This window comes from Pagrus pagrus (genome assembly GCF_965226575.1).
Source record: "Pagrus pagrus genome assembly, chromosome: 21".
Classification (NCBI taxonomy): Eukaryota; Metazoa; Chordata; class Actinopteri; order Spariformes; family Sparidae; genus Pagrus; species Pagrus pagrus.
The window spans coordinates 27,206,420-27,229,985 of record NC_140208.1 but is presented as its reverse complement, the minus strand read 5'-3'; the positions used below and the strand labels follow the sequence as shown (position 1 = coordinate 27,229,985).

The 23,566-nt window shown below is 38.4% G+C and overlaps 1 protein-coding gene across 2 annotated transcripts; it reads right to left on the bottom strand.

Moving 5' to 3' along the window:
- Positions 1-1,753: 1,753 nt before the first annotated feature.
- On the bottom strand, positions 1,754-21,954 carry LOC311250645 (uncharacterized protein). Of its 2 annotated transcripts, none has more exons than XM_084342503.1 (5): positions 21,733-21,954; positions 5,955-6,088; positions 5,611-5,758; positions 3,555-3,822; positions 1,754-3,066 (listed from the first exon to the last, which is right to left on the bottom strand). In XM_084342503.1, exons 1-5 carry the CDS (start codon positions 21,768-21,770, stop codon positions 2,869-2,871), a joined length of 786 nt encoding a protein of 261 aa, XP_084198629.1. In that variant the 5' UTR covers positions 21,771-21,954; the 3' UTR covers positions 1,754-2,868. The 2 variants fall into 2 exon arrangements, with proteins under 2 accessions (XP_084198629.1, XP_084198628.1); XM_084342502.1 differs by lacking the exon at positions 21,733-21,954 and adding an exon at positions 7,800-8,236.
- Between the last annotated feature and the right edge of the window lie 1,612 nt (positions 21,955-23,566).

Genomic DNA, 23,566 nt, shown 5'->3' with positions numbered 1-23,566 from the left:
CTTTTTCACGCATAAAAGCTCATAGTGATGAATGCATGAGGTATGCTCTACAGAACTAAAATATCACATTTGTAAATCATGCTGCATGTGTAGTCAGCCATAAGGTGTAAAGCATTTTGAGTGAGTGTGTGTGTGTGTGTGTGTGTGTGTGTGTGTGTGTGTGTGTGTGTGTGTGTGTTAAACAATTGTAACTATACATGTCTAAGTGCAGGGCAGACATGACAGATCCGCACATCTAATGTTTCATTATTGTGGGCCCAAATATTAGTTATTTTGATGCCAACAATCCCTCTGAAAAGCCATATTGTTCATACATTGTTGTGCATCCAAATGTGGAGGATATAGATCCTGGATATTGGTCTTGAGGGAAAGTCTTAGAGTTTGAATGGAATTGATTGATTATATATATATGGCCATCCTTTTCTACTTTTAAACTTTAGTTTTACTAGATTGCAGTGTTTTTGTGAGTGTGTTATGCAATATAAAATATACTAGCCAAACTAACAAAAATTACCTCTTTTTACTCAAGACCATCACAGAGCAGTGGTGAGGTAGAGGTTGAGGTTTCCACAGAAAGTGCCAACTCCTCCTGAAGTGAAGGTAGATTTGTCAGCATGTTGACGAGGCCACAGGTGAGGGAGACATCAAGGGCCAACAACTCAAACTACTCGGTGCCACCTCAGGGTTGTGTGCCTGCTCCTGAGATGGTTGATCTAGATCCCACTGAAGAGAGAGGCTTCCCTGGTTTGTTACGTTATTAAATATTACATAATTTATTTCAATAACTTGTTGCACTCTGTATATTAATTGATCCAGTATTAATTTGAGCATTTGAACAACTACTTTTAGATTGGCAAATTGCACCAAATCCTACAGAGTCAGCAAAGAGATTCAAAGAAGCCATTTTAAGTCAGCACACAACTGGAAAATTTTTAAGTCTTACCATGGATCTTCGAGACAGTGCAGTGGACAGGGAAAGGGCACTCCTTTCTTTTTATAAGATGGCTTATGTTGAGTGGGCTTGCCCCTTGACATGCACACTTAAGGGTAAATTGCTTACACATACAAAACTAAAGATAAAAAATATATATATTTTTTACAGTTTTCATTTAACTGATGTCTGTACCGTGTGTTCTGCTTTTTCAGGAGATCCAGCAATTGGTGATGGTGTGACTCGCCATTTCTTTGCAACCATCATGTCAAAAATGTTCAGTATGGGTTTGAGATACATTTTGGTAAGTAAATATTCACTTTGGTGTTTGGTTGGTACCAGTTCCAGACTGAAAACAGATCTGTCTTCCCAGACCTTTACGTATACCCAGAGAATACTAACCTTTTTCGTAAATGTGAATGTCGCTGCTGTGAACCTTTAGGTTTCTACAGGATCAACCAGAATATTCAGTGGCTGATTGATATTTCCTTAACTAATTCTGTATGATAGTTAAATATCTATGTCCTTTACATTACTGTCTATATGCTTTGCTTTTCTCTTTGTATTCAAGTGCCAGGGGGAACTCTTCTTTTTGAGGGGAACAAGATCATCGGATTCCCTCCACTTCCCATCTGCTTTTGGAGAGTGACTTCTTTGTTGTTGCTGGTCGAATGATCGGTCATTCATTTCTACATGATGGGCCATGCTTTGGTGGACTGAGCCCAGCTATCCTGCATGTGCTCTTTGGTGGATCCCCAGAAGAAGCCACAATCGATATTAAGGACTGTGCTGACCTTGATATTCGTGAGAAAATCAAGTTGGTACGATTTTTCAAGTATGATTTTATTGATACAAATTGGGGCTAGGACGATAGAAATGTGGGACAGTGGCTTAAAAGGACACCCCCTATATATTTGTTTATTTGTTTTGACATGGACTGTTTGGTAATTGTTGTGGCTCAAAGGACAAGAGTAAGGCATTGTAATTCCAGAGTTTCACCACAAGAGGGAGTTTGTGGTTTAGGGTCGCTCTTTGTCAGGGCAGGTCAATACATGCATTGTGTTGTTCAGATGAAGCTCAGAGAGCAGTGCACGATTTACAATGCTGCATCACGTTTATGTTTGCAGGAGGAAATAAAAAAAACATACAACTCCAAACACACTGTGGATCATTCAAGTGTGCTACAAAAATAATAGATGATGTCAGGGAAAAAAATAAATATATTTTTGTAATTAATTCATTCAATTTAAATACTGATAATTCAACTTGATCAACTTTATAGATACTCCCACTGTACAAAAGTGAAGCCTAAATATTACAGATATGAGCGCCGCCATCTTGTCAATTTGGAGCCAGTCTGTGCACACAAAAACGTTGTAATATTCCTCCATACTGCTCGTCCGCTGCAATCCAAGTGTCCTGAAGTGGCGACATCCAGAGTTTACTCGAAACGACGGCATAGGCTATAAAAGTGTACTAACGTGTACGACGTTGTTGTGTAGTTTTATGGACCTTTTCTCTCGGGCGCCTTTTGCAGCCGTTACATCCATGTTTACTGCCGGAGGGTACCAGCGCCGTGCTCCAACTGGACTTTGAGGAATAAAAAACTACACCGGATTTGTAATCAGCATGTGGGTGAGTCGATAATGACTGAATTTCGTTTTAAGGGTGAACTATTCCTTTAAACTTAATGGTTAAAAAAAATTGCTTATTGCAAAAAGTGTTTGTTTGCAGTCATATTGTACAATGTAAGTTTTGACATCTGGTATAAAATAAAAATGCTGTCATTACCATTCTTTTTACTTAAAAAAAAAAAAAAACATTTTAGACACTTGAAACAAAGATGTTTTTGGCAAATAAGAATGCGATTCAACACAAATATCAGAACTGCTAAACCACAATACCGGCTTCTTTATCAGAACTTGAGCAATATGGATTTACTGGAGCATTTCTGACAATAAGCTCACACTTTGTACATACGCATCCATCACATTGGACAGAGGGACATCAGGGTCTGGTAGACTTGCAACTTCCTGGTCAGTCAGTGAGCGCTGCAGCTGAACTTCAGGGACCACAACACCAGGCTGACGGTGACCACTCGGTCCAGTCCAGTCAACTCCAAACTCCATGTCAACCTGCAATTGCAAGAGCTGAGGTTAAGGGTCAATCAAAATCAAAGTCTTAAAGATTTTTATGGTAAATATGTCTACAGGACTGTAAGCCATATTCATTCATTTTACAGAACCTAGTTTAAAATATCACTTGTTTATCATCTGGGATTCTGTATATGCCCCAAAAACAGCTATGGCATCAGAAAGAGCTTGACTACGATTTCCAAGAGCCAATACATTAATTTTGAGAGCTAATATGTATTATTTTCTCTCTAAATCACTGCTCCTTGTTTGACCACAACATTGTAGCAATACCTTATTGTGTTGAAAGTGCCAATGATAGGCAATATAAATCCATCACATTTAGTTCCTGAACAACAAGCCACGATTAGTTACATTTTGCTACTGATACATGCACTTTATAATGGACATAAAGTGGAGATAATGTTGACAATATCCCATGTAGGAAATTAAAAGTTAAAGTAAAACAGAATTACTGAATAAATTCAAACCTGTATGGGGCCCTGCTGCGCCTCATGCTCATGGCGAGTCCACAGTTGCAGCGGTGAGTGGTTGCCCTCAGTGCGTAGTCTGTGGCAGTTCCAGCCACGCTGGAAAAACTGAAGGTGCTTCTGTATGTGGGGCAGGAAGCACCAGTGCAGAGCATAGAGATGCATTTCATTGTCAGGATTGAGATGGCCTTCTCTCTCAAGGTTGGTAAAGATGGTGTAGAAGAGATCAAGAACTCCCACATAAACGTCTCTCCAGAGCCTTTCAATTCTGATGGGTATAAAGGAAAAACTGTTTATTCTACCTACAATGAACAAAGACACAACATACAGGAAAATACCTTTACCCAATACTTTTACCTACTGTTGGTGTATGACAACACTCCCATCAATGATAAGCACAGTAAATTAGAACTGAATTAAATAGGTAATAAGTGATGTATTCAATATTCAGTCTAAATAACAGTTAATGACAAAGTTTAATTTTAATCTCTTAAAAGGACAAGTTGATTTTTTTTTTAAGTTTGTCTTCTTCAAACAATGCTCACATGCCCACATGTATGATGAAAGAGTTTTTGGTCGCTGTAGTTGTTCCTCTGTCCATCTATACTGGCTGTGGAAAATCTAATGCTAACCATTCTATTGTAAGTGATGGGTCGCCTTGTTCTGTGACTGCTGAAGCCTCATATTAGCTTCAGAATGAAGTTCAGCTGAACTACAGAATGAGGACTGTAGATTTGTCATCACTTACATTGGAATCACACTAGAATAGTAATCTTCTCCTGGTCAGTATAGATTACAGAGAGACAATAGGAGAACAACTCTTTCAATATTTACACTAACGTTAATGTTGAAAAGCTCATAATCTGCTGCCACAAAGCTTGATTGTATTAAGATAGACTTGAGGAGACAGGTTAAGTCAGTTTATATGGCCATCTTTTACAAAGTGTTATTTTGATAAATGTTTGAATGGAAGATTATGTTACCTTTGGTTATGGACACTCCTGCCAGCAATGTCTGAATTCCTGTTCAGTCCTCTATTAATCACCATGTAGCGTGCAACATCAACATTTTCCCCGCCTTTATCTGACCTCACATGTGATGGCACACCATAGACACCGACAGCTTCCAGAAAGCTTTATTGGACCGTTGCTGCACGATTGTTGGTGGCGGCACTCAAGTATACAATCAAACGACTAAAGCCGTCAATACCACCATGCACAACAATATGCCATCTGAAATAGATACGTATGAGAACAGACTAAGATCAATACCACTACCTGTATCATGCATCTCTTTATGTGCAAGTTTAGGCCAGATTTACACAGAGCATACTGTATAAGCCTATTTGAACAGAACTTCTCTATCTGAAATCTTTAACACACAAGCATAAATAAAAATCCTGATATACTTCTAGGTCAACATTTCTTTGTATTTATTTCCAGCTCACAAAATTTGCACCCACACATGGCAAAGTGAATTTATACAAGGTTCTGGTGAGTATTTAGATTAAAAATAGCCTTTGAGGCCAGCTGCATGTTGTAGAGCTTTTAGTCTTTGGTCACTGACATTTTCTGTTTTTAGCACTGTACTCCATCATATTAGATTTCAAAGAAGACAATGGCTGAGGTTAAACTGTTGAGTGCAACTTTAATTTGGGAATATTGACATCAATACTGGGTGCACAGTGTGGGAGTCGTAGCCATTTTAGCCCCTGTCAGATTACAATTTCTACATTGTACAATCTACAATGGAGTACTGTGAAAAGTTAAAAGAACCAACCAGCGTAACTCTTAATTTTGGTGCTGGCAGAAGTCAGTAAAACTGATTTGCATGCACAAGAACATTGATGAATTAAATAATTTGATCCATCCACCATTGATAAATCCTAGTCTGGCTTTCAGTGACACTGGTAGGTTAATTAAAATAGATAGATGGGCTTTTGTAACTGCTCTGGATATACACTAAACTGGGTAGTAAGTATCTTACATTAGTACAATCTACAATAAAGTGGATGCTTGAGATGTTTTTTTTTTGAGATGGAATGTTTTTTTGATACCTTATCAGTTTGTGATTTCCATCGATGTGCCATAAACTGTTCGGTGCTCTAACAGAATACTTCCTATGCCTTCTTGGGTTCAGCTGAAGGGTGCGCATCAAAACTCCACCAGGATCCACTCGCCGCATGGATTCCTGGACACGCTGTCCTATAATAGGCAAAACAATGCACAGATATGGTGTACTGAAAAAAAAAAAAGCATTCCCCAATCTGGCAGTGAATTCACAAAGACTAGCACTAAATAAAGCAGTTTCCTCACATTGTGAGTAAATCAGCAAGTAGGCCAAATCCCAACATAAAATAACCCCCGAACAAATGAATGGGTAATAAATACAATTCCTTACTTTGTATGCGTATGCCTTGTGCATTCAGGTGCCCAACCATCATTTTGTATCCAGACATGGGATGCTGCTGCAGAATTTGGGTCACAGTTTCATCCAGACTGTTGTCCTCTATTGGAGTTAATAGATTGTGGACTCTGATCATCAAAAATGAAATGAAATGAAAGAAAAAAGTCACAAGAGGCAAAAAAGTAATGTCACCTATCTCACAGTACAAACAAAACAATGATCACAAGGAGTCTGTTGCTCTGTCGTTAGCTGCAGTGAAAGGTTTAGATTATTTTAAATCGATGTCACCTAAAACAAACCTCATTCCTGTTTAGTCTAAACTCAGCTGCTGTGTCCTGTAGAAATAACCTAAATACCTATCAGTTTATTAATTTTATTTATAATTTAAGTTAAAATCTTTCATATTGTATGAGTTTATAAATGCAACACTATCATGTATCAAACTAATGCAATTGTGCTGAAATGTCACATCTGACTCTGTTCACTTTTCCTCCAGAAATAGGGTTACAGATTATCCGACAAACTGAAGATGTTAATTAATGGCACCCATGTACAGTATCAACAAATGCAGCAGCACAAATCCACTACCTGTAAGGAGTACATATGATAAACTAAGTGTAGCGACTAATTGTCCAATTTAAAAGGCCGCTAAGAAACTCAGTGGGGTCTTGTCTGCGACACGCTCGAATAAATCCATTCTTGACTCAAAGTGACTTTTTTAAAGTGTTTATTGACACAAAAAATTATATAAGTATATGGAAACAAAACGATACGTTATGGAAATAAAACGAAACGGTCAACAGAAAATATCGAGCCCCACTCACCCTCTTTGTCTAACCAGAACCGCCGTGCAACTGAAACAGGTAAAATGCCGTGAATCTACACCCAGGTGTTAATTGCCGGAAATAATAGTAACCAAAGAGCATGTGCAGGATAAACAATTAATAATACAGGCCAAACCCATTTTGGCTCCTACACTAAGTTTGTCAGTAATATAAGCATGTTAGTCACCAGTCCATCTGTCATTGAAAACCAAAGCATATAGGCCTATATCATCAAGTATTGTTAGACCGACTCCCAGTGCATATTAATGTAAATTAATATCAGTAACGTTAGTTAATTTTTAGTTAACTTAAACTCAGATTACAGAGCAGTGCAAGGAGACATTATTGTAGGGATAAATGTTCTATAATACTGTAACGGACTGGGTTGATAAAGTGATGTGTAGGTCACTGTGTGATACTGTGTGTTAAACCAAGGTTTGTTGAGGCAGTTACTGAGTTTTCCTTAATGTCAGTGAACGTGTTCCACGTTTAGAAACTGTGAAGCCTGTCAGTCATTTTCAGCTACCTATGACAGGGAGTGTGTGAGATAGCTTGTCTGTGATTGGCTGAGAGTGAGAGAGGTCAGGGTTGTTTGAGAGGTCTGCGGGTGAATGCAGGAAGGAGCGATGTTAGCGTGTATGTGCACTTTTGAGGCAGCGAGTTTTATTGTTTTGGCGTTGGCTACGGCCCACAGTAGCCTGTGTTCAAGTGATAAATAAAGGAAAAGAAAACCCATCTGAACGTGTCGTAGCTTCTCATTTAGGGACGCTACAATATCATTAACAATTTATACTAAAAGCTTAGACTAACACGCATTTTATGCTCAACTGGCACCTAATGTTAGACTATATAAGATAAACACAGTATATTTCCCAGTGGTATTTGGAGATAAGGTGAGCAACTTTACCATCAATAAACACTAGCTAGTTAAATATCTCTGTGAATTTGCACACATATATTGCCACCTTTAAAAGAAGCTAAACGGGAAACCAGACAAAAAGACAATCCGGAGTACCTTATTCCGTACTGTGCCATCCTCCGACGAATTGTTCTCTCGCACACTCCGAACACCTGTGCTATTTCCTTAGCGGTGTGCCCCCAGAGAAGGTGTGCTTCGATTAAAGTGGGGGGTATATTGTACGACGGACGTCCAAGGGTCCCTTCTTCTGTCTCTGACAGGATGTAAAGTTGGCGGGCGACTTCTTCCAGACCGTCTAACACTGATAGCTCAGTTTGCACATCCATACCGGCGTTGAGCTGAGCCAAGTCATCCATCAATCTATCCAGACGAAACTGAACATAGTCGTTGGTTGCATGGTTCGCTAATGATCGCAATTCATTCGCAATTGCTCGTACAAAAACTGCCATAACTAAATCAGAACTGCAGCTAAGGGTTAGCTGAGCGGGCGGGCTGGTAGCCAACAACATCAGCGCTGCTAGTAAGGCAGAAGTAGTCGACCCGCATCGAGCACACTCCTGTAACCAATCATGCTGCTGACTGAGGTTAGGACCTCCTACCTCATTAACATATGGACACAGAAATACAGAAATAAATAAATGTAGGTGTACAGATATGTAGAAATAAATATAAAGCATTTATTTATTTATTCTTTTATTTATTTATTTATTGATACATTTATTTCAGCATTTATTTATTTATTTATTCATTTATTTCAGCATTTATTTATTTATTTATTCATTTATTTATTTATGCATATATTTATTTATTCCTGCATTTATTTATTTATGTATTTATTTCAACATTTATGTATACATTTCTTCATGCATTTATTTATTTATTTATACTTAAGTCACGTTTAGTCCTCCACAGCTGATGTGATAAAGCTAAAAGTCGGTTGGGGCCAGCTTTTTTACCGCAGACAACTCTTAAAACGGTAGACACGACGCAGCATTATGGCTGATGTAGGCCTATAGCTCACCTGATAGAGTAGCTCCCTCAGCAAGTAAATTCATCCTCAGCATAGGTAGTACCTTACTGTAAGTTAATGTCTTTTCTTTTCTCATCATCATGATGATTACTGCTAATATGTATATATATATATATATAGTTTTTATGCCTTTTTTTTTCTTGAGCATCTGCCCCTCCAAAGGTCTCTGCACGGGCCTGACATGGACCATACAGGGACCGTTTTCAAGGATTTTTCTTTGTCAGGAATAGTTGAATTTGGATAAATATCATGGCAATTATGGTGAAAACTCACTTCTGTCAACTTTGAGCATTTCAGAGCGAGAGACGTGTGTTTTTGAACTGTGAAGTAGACTATGTTGTATTTCAATGAATAAAGGTTTTTCAAACAAGTTTCCTAGCCTGGACATGCTAAATTTGGATCTATTTTAAGGCAAGGATGGTTTCACGTGTCCTTTAATTCATTTATGGTGGAAACTTACTCATGTCAATTTAGAGCGTTTCAGAGTGAGAGAAGCGTCTTTTTGCACTGTGCAGTATTTCTTTTGTGTATATCTACTGTGATGTGTATTTCTACTGTGTATTTCTATTGTATGCTTTGAATTTACTATCTTTTTCTACTGTGTGCTGGGTTTTCTACTGTGTATTTCCACAGTGTTGTGTGTATTTCTACTGTTTTATGTGTATTTCTACTTTGTGCTCTGTATTTCTGTGTATTTCTACTTTGTGCTCTGTATTGCTACTGTGTATTTCTACTGTGTATTTCGACTGTGTGCTGTGTATTTCTACTGTATATTTCCACTGTGTGATGTTTATTTCCACTGTGTATTTCTACTGTGTTTTTCTGCTGTGTGCTATGCACAGCTATTGTGTATTTCTACTGTGTAATGTGTATTTCTACAATGTATTTCTACTGTGATGTGTATTTCCATTTTGATGTGTATTTCTACTGTGTATTTCGATTGTGTGCTATGTATTTCTAGTGTATTTGCACTGTGTGCTGTTTATTTCTACTGTGTATTTCTATTGTGATGTGTATTTCTACTGTGTATTTCTATTGTTGGCTCTGTATTTCTACTGTGTATTTCTCTTGTCTGCTCTGTATTTCTACTGTGTATTTCGACTGTGTGCTATGTATTTCTAGTGTATTTGTACTGTGTGCGGTGTATTTCTGCTGTGTATTTCTATTGTGATGTGTTTTTCTACTGTGTATTTCGACTGTTTGCTATGTATTTCTTGTGTATCTGTATTGTGTGCCGTGTATTTCTAATGTGTGTTTCTATTGTGATGTGTATTTCTACTGTATATTTCTACTGTGCATTTCTACTGTATATTTCTACTGTGTATTTCTATTGTTGTGTATTTCTACTGTGATGTGTATTTATACTGTGTATTTCGACTGTGTGCTATGTGTTTCTAGTGTATTTGTACTGTGTGCTGTGTATTTCTACTGTGTATTTCTATTGTGATATGTATTTCTACTGTATATTTCCACTGTGTGATGTTTATTCCTACTGTGTATTTCTACTGTTTTTTTCTGCTGTGTGCTATGCACAGCTATTGTGTATTTCTACAATGTATTTCTACTGTGATGTGTATTTCCATTGTGATGTGTATTTCTACTGTGTATTTCAACTGTGTGCTATGTATTTCTAGTGTATTTGCACTGTGTGCTATTTATTTCTACTGTGTATTTCTATTGTGATGTGTATTTCTACTGCGTATTTCTATTGTTGGCTCTGTATTTCTATTGTGATGTGTATTTCTACTGTGTAGTTCTATTGTTGGCTCTGTATTTCTACTGTGTATTTCTCTTGTCTGCTCTGTATTTCTACTGTGTATTTCTCTTGTCTGCTCTGTATTTCTACTGTGCATTTCGACTGTGTGCTATGTATTTCTAGTGTATTTGTACTGTGTGCAGTGTATTTCTACTGTGTATTTCTATTGTGATGTGTTTTTCTACAGTGTATTTCGACTGTTTGCTATGTATTTATTGTGTACCTGTACTGTTTGCCGTGTATTTCTAATGTGTGTTTCTATTGTGATGTGTATTTCTATTGTGATGTCTATTTCTACTGTGTGCTATGTATTTCTAGTGTATTTGTACTGTGTGCTGTGTATTTTGACTGTGTATTTCTATTGTGATGTGTATTTCTACTGTATATTTCCACTGTGTGCTATGCACAGCTAGTGTGTATTTCTACTGTGTAATGTGTATTTCTACACTGTATTTCTACTGTGATGTGTATTTCCATTGTGCTGTTTATTTCTACTGTGTATTTCTATTGTGATGTGTATTTCTACTGTGTATTTCTATTGTTGGCTCTGTATTTCTATTGTGATGTGTATTTCTACTGTGTATTTCTATTGTGATGTGTATTACTACTGTGTATTTCTATTGTGATGTGTTTTTTTACAGTGTATTTCGACTCTTTGCTATGTATTTATTGTGTATCTGTACTGTTTGCCGTGTATTTCTAATGTGTGTTTCTATTGTGATGTGTATTTCTATTGTGATGTCTATTTCTACTGTGATGTGTATTTCTACTGTATATTTCTACTGTGTATTTCTATTGTGATGTGTATTTCTATTGTGATGTGTGTTTCTACTGTGATGTGTATTTCTACTGTGTATTTCGACTGTGTGCTATGTATTTCTACTGTGTATTTCTATTGTGATGTGTATTTCTACTGTATATTTCCACTGTGTGATGTTTATTTCTACTGTGTATTTCTACAATGGATTTCTACTGTGATGTGTATTTCTACTGTGTATTTCGACTGTGTGCTATGTATTTCTAGTGTATTTGTACTGTGTGCTGTGTATTTCTACTGCGTATTTCTATTGTTGGCTCTGTATTTCTATTGTGATGTGTATTTCTACTGTGTAGTTCTATTGTTGGCTCTGTATTTCTACTGTGTATTTCTCTTGTCTGCTCTGTATTTCTACTGTGTATTTCTCTTGTCTGCTCTGTATTTCTACTGTGCATTTCGACTGTGTGCTATGTATTTCTAGTGTATTTGTACTGTGTGCAGTGTATTTCTACTGTGTATTTCTATTGTGATGTGTTTTTCTACAGTGTATTTCGACTGTTTGCTATGTATTTATTGTGTACCTGTACTGTTTGCCGTGTATTTCTAATGTGTGTTTCTATTGTGATGTGTATTTCTATTGTGATGTCTATTTCTACTGTGTGCTATGTATTTCTAGTGTATTTGTACTGTGTGCTGTGTATTTTGACTGTGTATTTCTATTGTGATGTGTATTTCTACTGTATATTTCCACTGTGTGCTATGCACAGCTAGTGTGTATTTCTACTGTGTAATGTGTATTTCTACAATGTATTTCTACTGTGATGTGTATTTCCATTGTGCTGTTTATTTCTACTGTGTATTTCTATTGTGATGTGTATTTCTACTGTGTATTTCTATTGTTGGCTCTGTATTTCTATTGTGATGTGTATTTCTACTGTGTATTTCTATTGTGATGTGTATTACTACTGTGTATTTCTATTGTGATGTGTTTTTTTACAGTGTATTTCGACTCTTTGCTATGTATTTATTGTGTATCTGTACTGTTTGCCGTGTATTTCTAATGTGTGTTTCTATTGTGATGTGTATTTCTATTGTGATGTCTATTTCTACTGTGATGTGTATTTCTACTGTATATTTCTACTGTGTATTTCTATTGTGATGTGTATTTCTATTGTGATGTGTGTTTCTACTGTGATGTGTATTTCTACTGTGTATTTCGACTGTGTGCTATGTATTTCTACTGTGTATTTCTATTTCTGATGTGTATTTCTACTGTATATTTCCACTGTGTGATGTTTATTTCTACTGTGTATTTCTACAATGGATTTCTACTGTGATGTGTATTTCTACTGTGTATTTCCACTGTGTATATCTGTTGTCTGCTCTGTATTTATACTGTGATGTGTATTTCCACTGTGTATATCTGTTGTCTGCTCTGTATTTCTAAAGTGTATTTTGACTCTGTGCTGTGTATTTCTACTGTGCATTTATATTGTTGGCTCTGTATTTCTACTGTGTATTTCGACTGTGTGCTATGTATTTCTAGTGTATTTGTACTGTGTGCTGTGTATTTCTACTGTGTATTTCTACTGTGATGTGTATTTCTACTGTGTATGTCTATTGTGCACAGTAGAAATAAAGAGCAGACAATAGAAATACACAGTAGAAATACACATCTCAGTAGAAATACACATCACAATAGGAATACACAGTAGAAATACAAATCACAGTAGAAATACACATCACAATAGAAATACACAGTAGAAATACACTTCACAATAGAAATAAACATCACAATAGAAATACACAGTAGAAATACACAACACACAGTACAAATACACTAGAAATACATAGAACAGTCAAAATACACTAGACATACATAGCACACAGTCGAAATACAGAGTAGAAATACACATCACAATCGAAATACACAGTAGAAATACACAGTAGAAATACACAGCACACAGTATGAATACACTAGAAATGCATAGCACACAGTCGAAATACACAGTAGAAATACAGAGAAGTAAAGAGAAATACACAGTAGAAATACAGAGCCAACAATAGAAATACACAGTAGAAATACACATGACAATAGAAATACACAGTAGAAATACAGAGCCAACAATAGGAATACACAGTAGAAATACAGAGCCAACAATATAAATACACAGTAGAAATACACATCACAATAGAAATACACAGTAGAAATACACAGAGTCAAAATACACTTTAGAAATACAGAGCAGACAATAGAAATATACAGTGGAAATACACTTCACAGTATAAATACAGAGCAGACAATAGAAATAAACAGTAGAATTACACAACACACAGCGCAAATACACTAGAAATACATAGCACAAATTCGAAATACACAGTAGAAATACACATCACAATGGAAATACACATCACAGTAGAAATACACAGTAGAAATACACAGCACACAGTGCAAATACACTAGAAATACATAGCACACAGTGGAAATACACAGTAGAAATACAGAGCACACAGTAGAAATACACTAGAAATACACATCACAGTAGAAATATACAGTAGATATAGATCACAGTAGAAATACACAGTAGAAATACACAGCACAAAGTCAAAATACACTTTAGAAATACAGAGCAGACAATAGAAATACACAGTAGAAATACACATCACAATAGAAATACACATCACAGTAGATATACACAGTAGAAATACACAGCACACAGTACAAATACACTAGAAATACATAGCACACAGTGGAAATACACAGTAGAAATACAGAGCAGACAAGATAAATACACAGTAGCAATACACATCACAATAGAAATACACAGTAGAAATACACATCACAGTTCAAATACACATCACAGTAGAAATACACAGCACACAGTGCAAAAACAAAAGAAACACATAGCACACAGTCAAAATACACAGTAGAAATAAAGAGCAGACGATAGAAATACACAGTAGAAATACACATCTCAGTAGAAATACACATTACAATAGAAATACACAGTAGAAATACAAATCACAGTAGAAATCAGAATCAGAATACTTTATTAATCCCTGGGGGGAAATTGTTGTAGTTCCAGATGCTCCATGCAAAGCAGAGATAAAATACAGCATGAATGGAACAAGAGATAGATATAAATGCAATAGTAAAGTAGACAACAAATAAAATAAAATAAAATAGAAAAATATAGTAGACAATCTCAATCTCAAGTGTACAATGACCACTCCAAGTATGTACATATATACAGTGCAATAAAAAATATGGCATATGTGAAATATACATAGATACACATATATATACATATATAAATATATATATATATATATATATATATATATATATATATATACATAGCCATTTGAGTCTGATCAGAGGGAGGAGTTGTAAAGTTTAATGGCCACAGGTAGGAATGACTTCCTGTGGCGCTCAGTGGTGCACTTTGGAGCAATTAGTCTCTCGCTGAAGATGCTCCCACAACGTCACTGGCCTTCCTGATCAGCTTGTTGAGTCTGCTGGCGTCTGTTATTCTCAGCCTGCTGCCCCAGCACACAACAGCAAACAGAATAGCACTGGCCACCACAGACTCATAGAACATCCTCAGCATAGTCCGGCAGATGTTAAAGGAGCGAGCCTCCTCAGAAAATATAGGCGGCTCTGTCCCTTCTTGAAAAGGGCATCAGTGTTCTTAGTCCAGTCCAGTTTATTGTCTATGAACACCCCCAGATATTTGTAGTGTTCAACAATGTCCACAATAATGTGGCATAAGCCCCAGGATGGAAACTGGGGTCACTGGTTTCCTGGTTCTCCTCAGATCCACCACCAGCTCTTTAGTCTTTGTTGTGTTGAGCTGCAGGTGGTTCAGCTCACACCATGTGACAAAGTTGTCCACCACAGTCCTGTATTCAGCCTTGCTGGTACATCCAACAACAGCAGAGTCATCAGAAAACTTCTGAAGATGGCACGACTCTGTCTGGTAGCTGAAGTCCGTGGTGTAAAGGGTGAAGAGGAAAGGAGAGAGGACAGTCCCTTGTGGGGCCCCGGTGTTGGTGACCACAGCATCTGACACACAGTGCCGCAAGCGCACGTACTGTGGTCGGCCAGTGAGGTAATCCACAATCCAGGACACGGGGGGGATCCACCAGCATCGCCGTCAGCTTGTCACCCAGTAGAGCAGGCCTGATGGTATTGAAAGCACTGGAGAAGTCAAAGAACGTGACCCTCACAGTGCTCCCCGGCTTGTCCAGGTGGGCGTAGACACGGTTCAGCAGGAAGATAATGGCATCCTCGACTCCAATCCAGGGCTGGTAGGCGAACTGGAGGGGATCCAGGTGCGGCCTGACCATAGGCCTGAGCTGCTCCAGGACGAGTCTCTCAAGGGTCTTCATGATATGTGACGTCAGTACCACCGGTCGGTAGTCCGAGAAACCACTGGGCTGCGGCGTCTTTGGCACTGGAACGAGGCAGGACGTCTTCCATATCACAGGGACCTTCTAGAGGCTAAGGCTCATGTTGAAGACACGATAAAGCACTCCACAGAGCTGTTCGGCGCAGGCTCTGAGAACCCGTGGGCTGACACCGTCAGGGCCTGCAGCCTTACCGGTGGGGAGTTTGCTCAGCTGTCTCCTGACATGAAGCGGTGTAAACAGTGCAGGTCGAGGAGGGGGAGAGTTGGAGTCCATAATGAGAGGAGGCCAGGTAGCATGGGAGCCAGAGGAGGTGTGAGGAGTGGGGGATGGGTGTGAGGTGCTCAAGAAGTTGGGGGGGGTCTGAAGCCACGACAATAGCATGTGAGAATTCACCGGGTAGCCTACATAGTAGGGACGGAGACCCACAGCTAACAGTTCAATATCCGGGCTGCAGATGGGGTCTTTGATAGTGATGTGACCAGGATTGCACCACCTGTTGTTCACATAAACAGCAAGCCCCCCATCCATTTGCGCTTACCGCTCATAGTGCAGTCCCTGTCAGCCCAGACAGTGTGGAAACCCTCCATGGAAACATTGTGGTCATGAACATCCGTGTATAGCCATGACTCCGAGAAAATCATCAGACTACATTCCCGGTATTCCTGATGATTCCGGGTTAGCGCTGAAAGTTCGTCCATCTTATTCCCCCATTGTTCAACAGAACAAGTAAGATAAAGAAAAAAGGAGAAAGTTGAACACAAAGTTAAAGTTAGCAGGAGCGACTGGAACAGGCTGCATACACTGCGGCGCATGCGCATAAAGACACATCACAATAGAAATACACAAATACACATCACAATAGAAATACACAATAGAAATACACAGTAGAAATACAAATCACAGTAGAAATACACATCACAATAGAAATACACAATCAAAATACACAGCACACAGTACAAATACACTAGAAATACATAACACACAGTCGAAATACACTAGAAATACACATCACAGTAGAAATACACAGTAGAGATATAGATCACAGTAGAAATATATGACAGGCCGTTTAGGAAATTATTCATATTTGCTCTCACACACACCACTATACTCAAATACACGCGCACACACCACTATACTCTCTTACACACACCAGTATACTCATACGCACACACTAGTATACTCTCTTACACACACTAGTATACTCAAGCACACACACCACTATACTGTGTATGAGTATACTAGTGTGTGCATGAGTATAGTAGTGTGTATGAGTATACTAGTGTGTGCATATGAGTATAGTAGTGTGTGTAAGAGTATAATAGTGTGTGCGTATGACTATAATAGTGTGCGTATGAGTATAATAGTGTGTGTGTATGACTATAATAGTGTGTGTAAGACAGTATAGTAGTGTGTGTGTGTATGAGTATAGTGGTATGATGAGGATTCAGGTGAAAGCAAATGACCGACAGAGAGGGTCTCAACCATGGTCTCAACCATGGTCTCAAGCAAGCAGTTGACCTCCTAAATAACATATTAAATGACAGACAACTGCTAACAACAATGTCGGAGACACAGAGAGTTTCATCAGCAACATCCCAACCACCAGCCGTTGACGAGGAATTAAAGCGTCTTTTTCGGCCAGGATCTAGTAGCAGCAGTGGAGCCTTTCGGGCTGGTTCAAGTAGGCCTAGTGGCAGTGGAGCCGCTAACGGACCCCGCTACCAAACACAAAGGTGTTTTGGTGGATGGGCATCAAAGTCCAGGAGGAGGTAAGTTGAATGAATAACATTTATTTATCCTAAGTTTCATAGGCTATCGGTATCTGTTTTTATTTAGGCTGACTGTTGAAAGACGTGACAGGCTATGTATAAAAAATGAATGCTGTTGTAGTACTCTGTCTGAGTGGTGAAACGGAGTCCAACGTCGCTAGCGGCTACATTTGATTGGTGAAACGCAGTCATGTGAACGAGCATCTGTAGGAAGTACCTTCGTCAAAACAGAAACAAACACATCGTGCATTGTTGTTTGATAAATGACTTATAACCTTGTTGCAAGGAGAGTGGAGGCTCCTTCCACACTGTGGCTGAAAACCAAACCTGCAATCAGAGCCTCTGACCCGGTGTCACAGCTCTCCTCTCGGTGGCACAGAGTCCGCGACACAAACGCGCCCCCGTAAACCTGCAATCTCTTGGTTATGACAAAAGACAAATACACACATCGTAACATGTTAATCAATCGATCCACTGATTGATATTCAAAGGCTTCGTTAAAAGCAAAGAAGAGAAGAGACTGGACTTGCAGGTGCACTAACGTTAAATGGTGCAATTTATAAATCGATAAAATTTTTAAAAATTTTTATTTTTATTTTGATGAACATTATGTTTCAAATTAATTATTTCACTCCTATGCCGTGTAATGAGCGGGTAATGTAGAGTTAGTCTGTTGTTATGGAGAAATAAACCCTTTCAGGATGTATGAAGTCCTGTCATTTCCATCCTGCGGTCTGCATGCTGTTAGCACAAAACAGAAAAATGATGGGTTAAAAATAACCCAATTTGGGTTGTTTTATAACCCAACCGCTGGGTCAATATTGCACCAGCCCAGCAGTAGTTAATTTGACCCTGCAAGATGGGTTGGTCCATTTTAACCCAACAGATGAGTTAAATATTCTACCCAAATGCTGGGTCAAATTAACTGCAAATCTGGGTAAATTCAACCACACATATTTGTATATACTCTACCCAAATGCTGGGTCAAATTAATTACAATTCTGGGTTGTTTCAACTACATATATGTGTCATATACTCTACCCAAATGCTGGGTCAAATTAACTACAATTCTGGGTTCATTCAACTACACATTTGTTCAGTAATCTATCCAAATGCTGGGTCAAATTAACCAATATGCCAGATTAATTCTAACACATTACAGTACAATCTATAAGAAAATAAATTGCGATAGACTACCCATAGCTATAAAACTGTTAAACTCCAAACCTATAACAAAATACATGCTAGATTTGGTCATGCAAAGCTTATATTATGCAATAAACACTTAAAACAATATTGGAATCTTTGAAAAAATGTATTAATAGAAAATATCCACAATAGTTAAATTGTTCTCACATTGACAGTCAACAGTCAACATGCCTATAGTACATTTTTCAAGTAAAAGCTAGAAAAAAGCTGCCCTTGATGCCATTAGCTCTACTTGCATGCAAGTATTCTAGTTTCAAGAAACTTTACTAGTTTGGACTCCCCTCCTGGAATTTCATAGACTATGCTCTGTTTGAATTCCACACATGTTCACACTGCTTCGGGTATTTAATATCGAAGGAAAAAAATGCCTTGAAGCTGACATCGATGGCCTGAAACACTTAAAACAATATTGGAATCTTTGAAAAAATGTATTAATAGAAAATATCCACAATAGTTAAATTGTTCTCACATTGACTAACAGTCAACAGGCCTATAGTACATTCTTCAAATAAAAGCTAGAAAAAAGCTGTCCTTGACGCCATTAGCTCTACTTGCAAGCAAGTATTCTAGTTTCAAGAAACTTTACTAGTTTGGACTCCCCTCCTGGCATTTCATAGACTACGTTCTGTATGAATTCCCACACATGTTCACACTGCTTCGGGTATTTAATATCGAAGATAAAGAATGCCTTGAAGCTGACATCGATGGCCTGAAGCAGTGCGTCGTATTCCAAAGCCTGTCCAGCAACAATGACAAAGGCCTGAGATGTATTATGATTGTCATTTCCCAGTGTTAGGATGTAGGGGTATGGTCTGGATGCCTTGGCATCATGGAGGTACTCCACCATGTTTGTTCCAGGCTAAAAAAGAAACAAAGAAAGAATGCAAGAGAGCAAGTGAGAGAGTGTGAGTGAGTAAGGAACAAATGTCTACCAACTTGTATAGTAGAATTAAAAAATAGGCATTGTGAGGACCTTTTTCCTGGTCCTCACTAGAGAAATGATTGTTTTATGATAAAGTCTAGTTAGGTTTACAATTTGGAAAAGATTCAGTGCATCTCTAATTCAAAAAGTTGAACTTTAATAGTCTACCTTTCATTGCACATCACGAAATATTCCAAACCTTTTTTGTTTAAGTCTGGATGGTTATGGCATATAGCTCACATTACAGAAAACAATTTAAAAAAGGATTCAGACCTGAACTGACCTAAGAAGCCACAAATCGATTGATGATTTATCATTATAATAAACATGCTCTGAAAATGCGTGCGGCCCACCTATCTGACCATCCTATCTGGCCGATAGGCAGCCAGGTTAGGTCAGGCCAGGTTAGGTGGTCAGATAGGTGGGCCGCAAATGCTTTGTAGATTTAGAAGACTTCTTTAGAGTCAACCTCATAGAATCAGGTCCAAATGGGTTAAAATACAAAAGTGTCAACCTTCTGATAAATATGTTCATTTTTGCACTCAATACTTTGTTGAGGCCTGTTTTAGAAAAAATTACTGCATCACTGGGTGTGGTACGGAACTGATCAGCCTGTGGTACTGCTGAGGTGTTCTAGAAGCCCATTATGCTTTGATAGTGACCAACGCGTTGTAAACTTGTAGATCGGCTATTTTCCGACTATTGTCAAGCTATTTTTGATGCCTGTAGGGGCGGCTGTAGCTCAGGAGGTAGAGCGAGTCGTCTAGTGATCGGAAGGTCACTGGTTCAAATCCCAGCTCCCCCGAGTTACATGTCGAAGTATCCTTGAGCAAGATACTAAACCCCAAATTGCTCCTGATGAGCAGCTGGTGCCTTGCATAGCAGCCTCCGGCATCAGTGTGTGAATGTGGCATGTGTTGTAAAGCACTTTGAGCTGTCCAAGAGGACTGGAAAAGCGCTATACAGGGTTCCCACACATTTTCATGGACAACATTTCAAAACTTTTCCATGACTTTTCAAGGACCCATAATAACATTTCCATGACCATTCACAACCTATATAAGTACACGAACAGAACTGTATAGTATACTTTACTCCAACTGTTAATTATTGTATGAAAACTAAACAGTAAACCTTTCTCAATCTCTAATAGTTGGTTATGTTCGTATTCACTTAAAATACTTTTTGACATTTAACATGATAAATATTGTACATAAAATATAAAAAGCAGAGGCTAATTATGTTTATGTTGATATGGTTTCAAGTAACTACTCCTGCCCTCCACATGTGCGCTGAGATTGCTTGCATAGTTAAAACACATAGCCTCATCTCTTCAAAAGATCTTCAGGTTTACAGTACAATCAGACACATAAGCTTCTTGTGTCATGAAATACATTTTCCATATTAAATTCAGATGTTTGTACTGAACTACTGTTACACTATTCAAAGGTCAATTAAGTATGAAAAGCATGGATTAAAGCAAAGAAAAAATCTTTTGACTGAAATGTTTTTTTTCGAGCTGCAGCCAAGTCATATTCCCAATTTGTAATTTGTGAAACATGTAACAGGGCACGTTACTTGACACGTGCTAAAAAAATAAGATAAGATTTACAGCCTCACCCCACACCATATTCTCTAATGCAGACATCAAGTTTAAATATTTGACCAACAGTGTTTTACAGGAGGATGATCTGAACAGCTGTTCTATTCACACTTAAAATGTTTTTTGTCTTTTCAATGTAATTTTCAATCTATGAAATCAATCTGTGCCCTTTGTTTTGCCAAGCTTCTCTCAAGTTTTACTCTTTCAAATAATCAACCATCTACAGAACTTTTCAGTACGCTATTTTTCTACTGCTTCTTCTCATCATCATCATTAATTATTATTAATAATATTGTTTAAAGTGAGCCTCTTATCGTTTAAATACATCATACAAGCAGCAACTTTTGCAGCCTTGTCAGTCTGATGGCGAGTTATCTTTCTGTCATCACTAGCATACTGTTAATAATCAAAGAAGCTCTGAGGCTTTGTTCTATATGTTATAATACAAGATTTAAGCATTGAGCTACAATCAGGCAACATTCATGATTCTGTACAGTCAAACTAACCAAAAACTTCTTATTGATCATCATTATAAAGTTTCAGGGTGTTCCTGTAACCATGGTAACTCACGGTGCCAGAGGGGAGGGAGAGACGCTGAATGAAGCCATTTACACAGATACACTGCAGACAAAGTCCAGACTATAGTTGTTATTTCACACATGTAGCACACAACAGGAGACTCTCTGTGTCAGACGAGTTCTCACGTGCTGACTAAACTCAGCTGATAACGTAGCAGCGCGACGAGTCCTTGCTAGCTAAGCAGCTAAACTTTAGCGCCGCTCCGTGTTCAGATCCCGCCCTGTGTGGGTCACTGCACTGTCATTGGTCAGGCGCGCACACGCCATTAACGATACAATTGGCTGTAGAGTGTGACAACCTGTCAATAAACATCAGCCAACAGTTCCTCCGATCTACATTGATCTCACAAGTCACCTCTGTGAAGTCTGAATGATGGAAATCCGTCATAGCGACGGAGAACTTTAATCCATGGAAAAGTGTATTTTTTGATAAAGACAGGAAGAGAGGCTTTAGGCTTCAGGCTTCAACTGTCCAATCAACAAGCTTAATGTTTTTCTATGAACTGACGGCGCTAAGCTACATGGACGGAGTTATGCCCTATTGACAGAATTAATGTAACGTTGATGGCAGACGTATTGCATCGATATGTTGCTACACTGATATAGATTGGCCTACCGATGTTACATGCTACGTAGACAGAATTGGCAAGATCAACATATATGCCACATTTAACTCTCTTGTGGGAATCTGCAGCCTCTGGGTCTGCAGAGATATACTATTGTTACAAACCGCTAATGGCAAATCCTACCGTTCCTGCCGTAATGTTACATTACATGGGAAGTTATCCACTGTAACAATTAATTTAATTTCACACAACAAAATTCCATAACTTTTCCAAAACTTTAAGGAATTTTACTAATTCCATGACTTTTCCAGGCCTGGAAAATTAGTTTTTAAAATTCCATGACTTTTCCAGGTTTTCCATGACCGTGGGAACCCTGGCTATAGAAATGCAGACCATTTACCATTTGCCTGTCCCCACAAGTATAGTAAAACAAACCTGGATATGCATGTGTGCGTGCACACGTTCTTGAGCCCAGATATGTTAATGAAATGAATAAAGTTTCCCTTTAGATGTGCTGGAGGACTTACAGGCTTATGGTTGATGAAGGCCAAGCTGCATTCCTCAATGCTGTGGCGAACCACTTTTACACCACGGCCACGGCCAACTTTGTAAGCCGTTGGTGGAAGCAAGGCTGGCAGCTGCCTCAAGGCGAGTTCCCCAACGCCATCTGTAGAAAGACATTATAGGCATCAATACGATGTGGAATGGCATACCTGTGATTTTGTCATTCAGTATCCAACTAAAATAGAAACTATGCTAACAGTTACATGCAGCCAAAGGGTCCTCTGACTGGCTAATGTGCTTCCTTGCCCTGTGCTTTTCAAAATAAAAGTTCTTCCGTTTGATAATGTCCACAAAAATATTGCTGTATTATAGACACTACCCAGCAAACATTTTGACGTCTATTTGACGTCTAATCAACGTCGGTCAGGCAGGTCGATTCGACGTCTAGCAGAGGTGCTGAAATTAAAGTTTTTCTGACGTCGGTCATTTTGACGGCATCAATTCACGTCGTTTCGACGACATAAAAACGGCTCACAGAGCAGGCTACTTCAATTATTACGTCGTATAGACGACTTTTCAACGTCTCTGCGTGGCGTCTATTTGACGTCTAATCAACGTCGGTCAAGCAGGTCGATTCGACGTCTAGCAGAGGTGCTGAAATTAAAGTTTTTCTGACGTCGTTTTCATGACCGACGTCATTTCGACGGCTCTTAGGCGGCATCAATTCACGTCGTTTCAATGGCATATCAACCTTTG